Source organism: Zootermopsis nevadensis, unplaced genomic scaffold (assembly GCF_977971745.1).
Source record: "Zootermopsis nevadensis isolate Lab colony 2312 unplaced genomic scaffold, Znev_1.0 Znev_ptg000008l, whole genome shotgun sequence".
Lineage (NCBI taxonomy): Eukaryota > Metazoa > Arthropoda > Insecta > Blattodea > Termopsidae > Zootermopsis > Zootermopsis nevadensis.
In genome coordinates this window covers 14,018,321-14,029,585 of record NW_028259140.1, presented here as the reverse complement: position 1 = coordinate 14,029,585, position 11,265 = coordinate 14,018,321, and the positions used below count along the sequence as shown (strand labels likewise).

At 39.8% G+C, this 11,265-nt stretch overlaps 1 protein-coding gene and 1 non-coding gene across 3 annotated transcripts in view; one reads left to right on the top strand and one right to left on the bottom strand.

Annotated features, from left to right (window-relative positions):
* Positions 1 to 840: 840 nt before the first annotated feature.
* TRNAP-UGG (transfer RNA proline (anticodon UGG)) lies at positions 841 to 912 on the bottom strand. Its single transcript has one exon. It is a non-coding gene; the product is annotated as a tRNA-Pro (tRNA).
* Positions 913 to 6,266: 5,354 nt separating this feature from the next.
* The window catches only part of hoe1 (OCA2 melanosomal transmembrane protein hoepel1), a 36,396-nt gene continuing 31,397 nt past the window's right edge, over positions 6,267 to 11,265 (top strand). The window contains exons 1-3 of one of the 2 annotated variants that reach the window (XM_087345174.1): positions 6,267 to 6,442; positions 7,871 to 7,961; positions 9,475 to 9,623. In XM_087345174.1, coding sequence (XP_087201300.1) covers positions 9,484 to 9,623 — 140 coding nt within the window. In that variant the 5' untranslated portion in view covers positions 6,267 to 6,442; positions 7,871 to 7,961; positions 9,475 to 9,483. The remainder of the gene's footprint in view (positions 6,443 to 7,870; positions 7,962 to 9,474; positions 9,624 to 11,265) is intronic. The other variant, XM_022061483.2, reaches the window with a different exon arrangement.

The following is an 11,265-nucleotide window of genomic DNA, read 5'->3' as shown; positions in this document are numbered from 1 at the left end:
CTGTAAGTCGATACAGTTGCCCAGGTTGTTGCACTTGGAGCCGTAAGTGAGAGCTGGGTGTCCCGCGAGGCCCAATTGCTGATGTGAGAGCAGATGGTGCTAATAACTCTGTGGCTCAACCCGACATTAAAGTAAATGGATGATATCGGATAGGCGCAGGATAAATAGTTCATGTGACCATTGATAGAAGGCGTCCTCAGTCGCCGCCGAAGGTTGCGGATGCCGAATCAACCTCCCATAGCACGGGTTCAGTATCAATTATGAAGTCTGTTGCAAATAAGTCTGCTTTCGAGAAGCCGCCAAAGCTGTAATGTCCATCCCAAATTTCGTGAACATCTGTTCAATCATTCTTGATAGGGGCAAGGATAATATGAGAGGGGTTACGCATGATATCAGTCCTCGCAGAGGATCGTGGGTAATGGCGAAGAATTATTTTTTACGTCATACAAAATACATTGTCAGCATTTGGCTATAGAAACTGAAGGCAACCACAACAAAACCCAGGATAGCCACTCCAGGCCCGAGATTTCAACCTGTATCGTACCAGGTATGAAACTGGAGTGCTAACCACTCGGCCGCGATATTTGGTCGTTCTTCTGTTGAACAGATATTACAGTGAATTTGTTTGTTTTCAGTCACACCTAGTAGAAACCGTCGATATTTGCGTTGGTAGACATTCTGTTGAAACGCGACATTTTATGACACTGCACCTTCCACTGCACATCTACATCCAAATGTATAAATGTAAAATTTCTTCCTTCTTGCAAAACACACACAAAAAAATTAACATTAAGTCATCACCAATCTTTCATAAAAAAATTTCAAAGTAGAGAAAAAAAAGGGCTCAGCCGGGATTTGAACCCGGGACCTCCTGCACCCAAAGCAGGAATCATACCCCTAGACCACTGAGCCTATGAGTACAGGTGATTAATTTATATGTTATATTTATAACCCAAAAGACGGTGGCAAGGCATTCTCGGTTCTGGCGCCTTATTGACAGGTTGGTAGGCGCCATCGTTTCGGAGAAACATTCTGTCTCAGTCTTCAAGGAAACGTTCGCACCTACCAACCAGTCTACACCGTGCGTAAACCCAGTAGAACATAATTATCGTCACTGCCGTGCAAACCTCGAATCTCATATATGTTTAATACAACTGATAACATTAGACAACATAGTATTTTGTGAACCAAAGCAAATAAAACGCACTAGCAACATAGGCACGGGCTACACCTACCGACTAAACGTAATAATGTCTACACTTCGACGTCTCTCCCTCCCTCCTGCTTATAAAAGCCCCAATGAATATTTGCTGGGTATTATTTATAGCGACGCAGTCTCGGTAACATAACAACTCAGTACATAATGTTAGGTTGCGAAGCCAGAGATAGTTTGCAGAACGAGTATTTTGAATTACAACTAACACAGGCGATGATTGTCACAACATGAAAAACACAGATGACCGCTCACAGACGATATCACGTTTCATTTTCAAGGTCAGATGGCATCTCGGGCGATGACGTCATTATTAGTCGGCGTGATAATGGGTGTTTGCGTAATGGCCGAGTTTCATCCTCCCACACTGATATTCCCGATTTTGGGAAATTTGAAAGTACGACATTCCACGCACACGGTCCGTGCAACATTTCCTGGAAATACGTCCAGCCACTTGCGAGTTAATATGTTTATGGACGGTGACGTCATCAAAGGTGACGACGTTACCAGTGGTCACAGAGGATCATGGGTGATGGAGGTTGCAGCAGCTCAAGAACTTCAGCATCCGTGACACTGGTGTTTCGACATTAGAAATTGAAAGGCACACATACTATAGTAACTGGCTACGGACTGGACGACCGGGGTTCGATCACCGACGGGGTCAGAGGATTTTTCCTCCAGTCTCTGCGTCCAGACCGGTTCTGGGGCCCACCCAGCCTCTTATCCAATGGGTACCGGGGTCCTTTCCCTGGGGCAAAGCGCCGCCGGGGTGTGGCACTGACCACTCACCCACATCTAGAGCCGAGGTCAAGAATGATCAGGAGATATACCACCTCTCCCCCCAAGAGCCTACATGGAGTATAGCGTGGGACAGCTTAACTTATTTACACAAACGTCTGGCGAAGCCTGCAGTGGTATAACGTACCATACCGAATTTCATGGATGACATCATGACGGTACCTCATTATGACGTCATCGGTCTTCGAAAAGATCGTGGTTGAGGATTATCACCACCTCACGATTTGGAACATTTATCACGTTGGTTTTACAGGCTGGACGAAATTAAAAAAGTACGAATTTGGACAATCTTCGGATAGCATAGTTTCGATGTCAGATTTCACGAAATTCCGCTCAGCAGAAAGAACAATTTGTATGACGAGTCACATGAGGAGTTTTTCGCCAATCATGGAACGTAAACAACGCTTAAGAGGCACAAGTGTTAGGCATCCAGGAGGTTGGCGTAGCTCTGACGGCTCTGAATTACCTACGAGTTCAGAAGGTATAAGTTTCGAGCATCGACCTCTGTTCAAGTTCTTATCGGCTCGTTCTGGGACAATATTTACAAATAGGCCATTACCACCTGCTTTCTAATACTTGCCTCCTCGCTGGTAAGATCATGTCCGAAGAGTCACTGTGGCTCCACTCTTTGGGTTTCACTTTTCCCACAGCTTTACCAGCATTGTAACTAACGACATCGAGGACTTTAGTTTCAATAACCTGCTTGCAAACAGATCGGACTTAATTCGGAGTGGAGTACTGGTAAACAATTTCTAGATAAACATTGGGCGTAGGCTGAGTTGGGCCAGATGGTCCTCGGACCGGGTTTAATTTGGAAATTTCGGCCCGTGCAAACCTCTGACGTAATAGTAGGCGAAGTAGCCACAAATATTGGATGCATCCAAGGGCAGAGAGTTAATGTTAATCGTGTTAGCAGTATTATCCCGGCAAACACTTTAAAAAACGCAAATAGAAAGTCTTCTGTCTCAGTTCCATGGTTCAGTGGCAGTCTTCTCTTGTATTCCAGTTTTTTTAAAGTGTTAGCCGGTCTAACACGGTTAACACGAATTCTCCGGTCTGGATAAATGCGTATAATTTGTAGCAGTATCATTCCGCCACGGTGGTCTAGCTGTTAGAACGCTGGCCTTGTAATCCTGGGGCCTCGGGTTCGATTCCCGACGGTGCCCGAATTTATAACTTGTGTTGGGCAAGGCCGTGGTCTAGGCAACACGGAGTTTTCCTCCGTGGCATCCCAACAATTACTCCATTCACACACAGAAGAAGGCAATGGCAAACCACTTCTGGATCATGTGCCAAGAACGTATATGAACAGGTCCCAGTCCGAGAAAAGGATGGAAGGATCCTGTTCGTATGGACCTGTCGTCAGACAGAACACTAAACAAAATAATTATTCCTTATTTAAAAGCTGTAAGAACGAAAGAGAAAAATACTATTATTATTGTTGTTGAATGTTTTAATATGACAAATCAAAAGTGACTTCGTACGACTTAAGTTTTTCACGGCGGTGTTACTGAAGATTGCTGTCTTCTGGGTTGTTGCGTCGTGTAGTCTGATAAAAGTTTACCGACATGTCAGAGGTCCTTGCTGCCTTCGCTCCACTGCAGATCATGACCTAACGAACTCTGTCGTGGCTACGAGGTTGTGACTCACATTTACTTGAAACAGCCATGAAACCGAAGTAAAAGATGAAAAGATAGGTCTGATTCTATAACAGCGAAACATGTCTCATCGTGTTTAACATTTAATCAGTGTGCGGGGTCTCATTGCAAAATACAACTCCTTCTTCAGATTTCTTTCAGGCTTGACGCTGACTGCTTAGCATTCCCTATGCGGTCACCCTGATGTGATTTTCAAAAGTTTTCGGAACGTAAGTTAAACGTCTGTCCCGTGTGAGGAATGTAATCGCACTAACAATTGAGTTCCTTAGAGCCTTTAAATATTTGATCATTGACAAAGCCTCCGCCCTGAATGCAAAATTCAAAAACACCACTGCAATAATTATCATCCTCAATCACCACGAAATATCGCGCATTGCACGGGGAACAGGAAAAGGCTACGAGTGTGATCGGTTTGCTATAATCGTGGCGTCTCACCGCTCAAAAATGTCCACGCATTTAAAACAGGAAATAAATAAAGCGAACTAATGGCCGGGCAAAACCTCTATTTTTTTCTGCGTAATTATAAAATGAACAGAAACGAAATCAAAGTGAAATGAACAAAATGAAGTAAAAAATGAAATACGGAATTCAGGAAAATAAATTTGCTAAAAATAAATTAAATAAAAATACAAGCATTCATAAAAAGGCTTTGATCAAATAACACATGTCTCAGACTAAAATGGCGGAGAAGATGTAGACTTGTATTTCGATCGGGGGTAAGTTTCTCCCTCCTGAGATTTTTAATGCACATCGTTTTACCAGGGAAATTTCGGGGCATTACCCGCAAAGAAACCACGACTGCCTCCCTTTACAATTACTGTCATCATTGTGTTTTAATTTCACTCAATGTATCTCTTCAGCAGGTGAAAGTAGGTCATAGAGAAATGTAAGTTTATTTTCACCATATTAGACAAAGAGATTATATTGAATAACAAAAATTGGTAAAAGAGCAGAAATTGCGTACATATTTCGACATTTAGTAAATAAATAATGTGAAATAAAAGTGGGCTGGGTGATTGGATGACAAGAATAACCCAGAGGAGTCTGTTGGGCTCCAGGTAGTAGGCCGCTGCATTCAACATTTTGCTTCGAGTTGTGCATGGGCGGGGGAGGGGGGGGGGAGAGAAGAATTATGCATTTTGGTTGGAAAACCCTACAAGAAATACGAGTAGAAAAATTATGACGTCTATGGTCAATAGTAAGTTAATTAAAATTGAGCTAAGAGAAACCGGTTATGGAGATGTGAACTGGACTGAACTGGCTCAAGTTATTGTCCTATGATTTTTGACTAATAAACTTTGAGACTCAGTAACTATAGAGAACTGTTTGTGTTACTTCAGTAACTATTTGCTTCTCCTGAAAAGTCAATATCATAAAGTCAGATTTTATTGGCATGAAACGTTTCCTCCATACTTTTTACGGACGAGTTACCGGTTTCGAATCAACATTAATTCTTAAGACGAAAGATCGGTTCAACAACATATCTGTATTTAAACAAGACAACTTAACACAAAAAATATGACCGAGCGGCATATCAACAAACGATATAAGTTTCTACTGGGTATTTTTATTACTCAATATATTCACCATTTTATAGGGTATTTACTTCTATGTACCCGAGACAGAAGTTGCCCCTGCGGTAATAGTGCAGCAGCTGTTTCTGAAATATATTTTGTTCTTTAATATATGTTACATGCGTTAAACAGATTTCGCGTGAGGTATTTTATGTTTTACATCAGCGTCTTTCGAATGATGTGAGATGTTCCTACGATGGACTTGAGACTCAGCCATCTTCCCTACCTAATATCTTCCGTCGCTTTATGTGATTCTATGACCACGATTATACCTAGTAAATGAACTTCACTTACTACGTATAGCAGTAAAGATTGTACTGAATCTGGCAGCAAGATTTGCATTCTGTAAACGAGTTTTAAACTCATCTGCATGCAAGCTGAATTACTGTTTGTAACGTAACTCTGGGAACGTACAATATGTATTTTCTTAATCTCTTTGAATTTAATCGTACTTAGAAAACATGAACTCTAAGATATTTTCGATTTTCACGGCGGTGATTCTGTTCTTGAGGTTTTGGTGCCGTCTAGACTACACTGCACCAAAACCCAGAAGACCAGCGTCCTCATCAGGACTCCAGAGGCAGAGGAAGCATCGCCTAGGACGTCTTAAACCTCGATGGATCTTTGTGAACACGGACCTACAATACAGCAATGTGTATGAAGGTGTCTAGATCCCGTTGATACCCTTACTACGTATTCTCCAAAGATCCACGCCATTACTTACTGTCAACCTCAGTAAACCAAGCGCTCACTCTCCAATATGTTACCCCACAAAAAATTTGATATAATTTCTTGTTTCTTCCACCTGAGCTATACCCTTAGCTCAATATAACTTCGAGATTTAACGTAATTTTTAATAAAATAATGAAGACGTTGCATAGGCAGGAGATTTTCCTCCATTTAGACTCCGTTTATAACTTATTGGTCTATTATTCCATGGTTTTGTAATCTATTGGTCATATGTTTATTCATACTGTACATTCCGCCCTGTCAACTAGTTAAGCCAGTCTGTACAGCTTACCCCTTCTCCCTGCCTCTTAGAAGGGCACATCAGTCGGCAAAAGGTTAAACTGGAAGCATTAGCTCCGTCCGTCAGCTTTGTGGAGTGACAGTTTTTATTTATCGTTCTACGGATTTTAAAGTTTTAATAACAGAAAACGAATAAACAAATTCTACCTGCGTGGATCGAAATATAAACTGTAAGTAATAAAGAAAACATTTTTTGAAATGCTGTTATTGTATTTCAGTTATAGACGTTTAAAATATGTATCAGTAAATGTCGGAAGGTGCGTCGTGATGTTGATATTGTATTTCAGAGTAAACAACTGATATATACATTTCGTCCAAAAATTATTAATAATATTTATTAAACAATTATAATGTCATAATTGTACCCTAAGTCGTGATTTCCTGCGTAGAATACTGAAAAGTTATCGCCGATTGACATTTTAAAGACTATATAATTTTTGGTTGTTTGAGATTAAATTTTGTTTATAGTGAAATTTATATTTTCACCAAATGCTGCATTAAAGAGAAATTGTTCTGTTCATAATAATGTATCCCATGCACTAAGCATAACTAATAGTTTAGTAAATGTAATAAACAGAGGGTAAATAATATTTATCAAGTTAAATTAATTTTGTGGCCCTTGGGAATTCTTCTCCATTACGCCTTCACTGCCTCATAAGGACTATCAGAAAAATTTCAAACTAAAGAATCTAAATGAAGCTAAATATTCGAACATAAGTCAGGGTATGAACGAATTTACAGAAATATTATTATCGTATCTTTTCTGACCAGTTTGACTCAGCACGTAAACATTGTTCACAACTGCGCAATAAATTCGGAGGTTAGGTTTGGCAGTGTAAATATATCAGTGCAGGAAAATACACATAAGCCCAAATCCAGTTGAAAGTTTGGTGTCCCTAAACTACTAATCTAGTCCCTTAACCCTTTCTGTTACCATGCCCCACTTGTTGGAACACACAGCATGAAGAGAACTACTTATAAAATGAACAGACAGGAAAGGGTTAAATATTATTGTGATGTTGAAAAGTCGGAACATGTTTACATTTTGAATCTACATAAGATTGCAGAATTACCGAAGACATTTTTGAATATAATACATAATTTTAATAAAACAAGAAATTGATAGAAAATAAGAAGCAGTAAATGTAAGTTACGTGAAAGAAATTTGTTTAACATTTTAATAAGAATTGTGCCTTTGCTACTGTTCTTTGGAAATCCATTTTTTTGGGAGTGAACTCTGGACTATAAATTATAGAGCTCCTTTATGTGTGGTTTTCTCCAGTCTCCTGTTACTTCGTCCGTCTTGGGTCTAAATATTATACTAAGCATCCTGTATCACACACCCTCAATCTGTTTTCTTCCGTTGGGATGAAACGCCATGTTTTACACCCATATGAAATATGAGGAATTCTAACTTCGTATATTTCAAACTTGTGTTTTCTTTTTAGGCAGACGGGTAAACAGAACTTTCTGAACTGCGTAGTAGCACACGTTACCGAATTTAGTTTTCTTCGTTCCGCTATTTCAAAGGATTTATTAGCTAACTTTATACTGTTTTATAATTATAATGTGTAACGTGATTATTTCCTCCCACTCAGATGAAATCATCAGCACAGCTAACAAACATTTATTAAAATAAAAGTATCTTGGGAAATCTCCAACCAGATCACCATTCTCTTCCTTTACAAAGTAAGTTAAATGACGGCAAAATTTTCTTTGCTATCTTCATGCACATATTTGCATTTTAAGGTAACGTAAATTTAGCGAACAGCACCGCGTGTCAGGGTGTGCGACCACTCATACGAAATCTGTCGTCGCCCTGATTCCCCCTTAAAATAATTTTTGTCATTAAACTTATGAAAGTTGGGAAAATTCTATGTGATCAATTCTGAGCTTTAACACGTAAAATGTACGTCTACGTTGTTAAGAAATACACGTACGTGGTAGGACATGCGCCATGTAAGGATTATTCCTGAAATAAATTCTACATAAAATAAGTTTCAAAACCACTAGTATGCAAAAGTTGCATTATTTAGCATTACGTTCTGTAGGGCAGTAATGACGATCAACGTGGGATTATACGAGGAGTAAGTGCGTCATTAGCAGACACCCGACACAATCGGAATTTTAAACGGTAATAGCGTCTAGTTTAAAGAAGTGTATGAAGTATGAAGTATGTATCTCTGTAGGGTAATGTGGGGACGGAAACCCTGGAATCTGTCAAAGTTCTTACGTACGAAGAAGCCCGCCTGTAAATGACTGTTGTTCAATTTCAAAATTTAGCTATCTCAAAATCGTCACGTCCTGAATCCCCAATAAATGAAAATTTCACTTCACTACTCTGGCCACCGTTTTTACCAAAACGTCAAGTCCGAAACTCTGTGACCTACTAACCTACCACCACAAAACTGTACGCTTGAAGGTCACGGCAAAACCATACAGCGTTGCTATGCGCACGGAGGATCTCAGGTCAGTTGAACATTTTGCGGGAATTCACTTCAGCATGCTGTAAAGTTTTCGATTATAGTAGAACCGAACATCGTCGAATGGATAACACTTCTGCTTCGTATTCGGAAGATCCAGGGTTGAAATCTTGGTCCGGAGACAAGCTATTATATATGAGGTTTTTCGTGATTTTCTCAGTCCCTCCAGACAAATTCCTGGATATCACTTTTTCATTTCCAATTCTTTAAAATATGATAATTAATGTATTATTTATCTCTCTGGATAAAATACCTTCATTATTCATTTGCCGTGTCATTTTTGTTTTTCTTAAATAAAAAATCTTTCCTTGCATTTAGAACCGTTTCTCACGGCGTAGGTAAAAATATAACCCGGTACGAATTTACGTTCTATCCGCCCTATTGTCTACGTTCTGTTTAAAGAAGTTTAGCTGAAGGTTGAAATACAACTCTCGTAATACAACTACATAGACTCGTGCCTTCTTTCTAAATAATGACGTGACCATTTGCAAAACTGAAACATCGAAACACCCAATTTTCTTAGAATATCTTTTAAAAACGTGTACACAAATTGTACTTTATTTACAACTGTTGCAGCTTCTCGTGAACAAGCGACTGTTTGATACCGCAACATTTCTTGTGCTTTGAAGAGTGGGAAGAGGACCAACCTTAAGCTTGCAATTTAAGCGTAAATGTTTAACGAAATATTTGTTCTTTCCCCCCCCCCCCCCCCCACGCAGGACTGAAACATGAAAGGGATAGAAACCTTAAGTCCACGCAAAAAGAGGTCTCGCGAGGATTCCTCTTCTGGAAGCAACAATTCCACGATTGTGCCATGGACTAATCTGCCTTACTTGGAGCACTGCGAAGCCCACATCCAGTTTGTTCCGTAAGTAGATTTATAAAATTAAGAAAACAAACAGCCTAATAATAATTGTTATTAATATTCCATCTATTCACCACTTCTATGGACCCGAGACAAACCTTGCCACTGAGGTGCATAGCTCAGCAGCTATTTCAGAAATACATTTTGTTTTTAATATGTATTATATAGTTTTATTGTTAGAGATGACTACATATTTTACGACAGCGTCTTTCGAATGAAATATGAAGATCCTAAAATGGCAGTTTTCTCTAATTCCCTGACGTCGTCTTCGCCCGAGATTTTGGCCAAATATTTTCTGAGTGACTTGGAGACAGTTCCTGTCGCTTCTATAATTATTGGGATTACTTTTGCTTGAACTTTCCACATTCTCTGTATTTCAATGAGAAGGTCCTTGTATTTCAAGATCTCCCCCGCTTCCATCTTAATTACATTCGTGTCAGATGGTATTGCTACATCAATTAAGAGACAAGTTTACATGTATTATTATTAAACTCTACTATTATTAAGCCTTTTCTGTAAGTATGAGGAGCGCCTGTTTAAATCGCTTACTCCGTTCGTACGCACGAATCAACTCTGGAACGGTTGAACCGATGCCCATTAAAACTGATGTTGGAGACTAATAAAGAAACGGCCACTGTTGTAACGTAGATCAGTGATAACGGATGCGTCCTTTAAAATGCAAGAATGTTGTAACGACTTATACATAGTGCAATTAATTATTCAACTCATTCTCAGATTTTTTGCTTGTTAAATCACATTCTCTTGGACACCCCTGTCTGTGTCACAAAACTGTACTGGAATCCAAGCGCTCCTGCTCCTCAAATCAAAGATCGCTGGCCCGTAAATGTGTCTTATTGGAAATAGTTGAGACTTGAGACGTTGTCCTTGACTAAATCATTTGTTAAACCATTCCTGCGTTTCAAATGGGTAGCTGGAATTGGTATACGGTGCTTCTAAACTCTAACGGTCTAAAGGCCTTGACATGTTTCGACCACAGTTTATATCTAGGGGGACTAAGGACATTATTCCATTAAGCAACTTTTCCTTCACGAAAACGACTGATAATTTATGGATGTTCGATAGTTTAATCTAAATTTTGGTTGAAAGTCTAAGCGACTTGAGGAGGGGGCATCATTTTGGCTGAAGGATACATTTTCAGGGAGCCTAGACAGGCCTGCCGAGCAATTACTTCTTCTTGGTTAACTGCCAGTGACGTCAGATAATTCTTGGTGACACAAGTGCCTTCAAATTCGCCCAACTAAGAGCTTCCCCAAATCAGCTGTCTCTTGAGTCGAAACTTTTACTTAATTCGGTCGGCGAAGAATACAGTTTCAAAATCCTCGTGAATTTCCATGTTACCAGAGTGCCAAAGCGCAAACACTCCGACCGTAAAAATTAAGTCTTAGGACAAGGCTGCTGATATACAAAGATTCGACTGGCGAACTGCATGTCAAGGTCTCCCCATCATATTGTCTCGTTGTTATTCACTTTCTGAAAAATGGACTGTTCTGGGCTTTCGGATTCGTCTGAAGATCTTAGCAAAGACCACAACGGTGCACTGCGAGACGATAATAACAAACCCCTGGTCCCGTTTCGATGTAACGGGAAGTGTGGGCAATATCAGATTTTCAAAATATGTTATCAA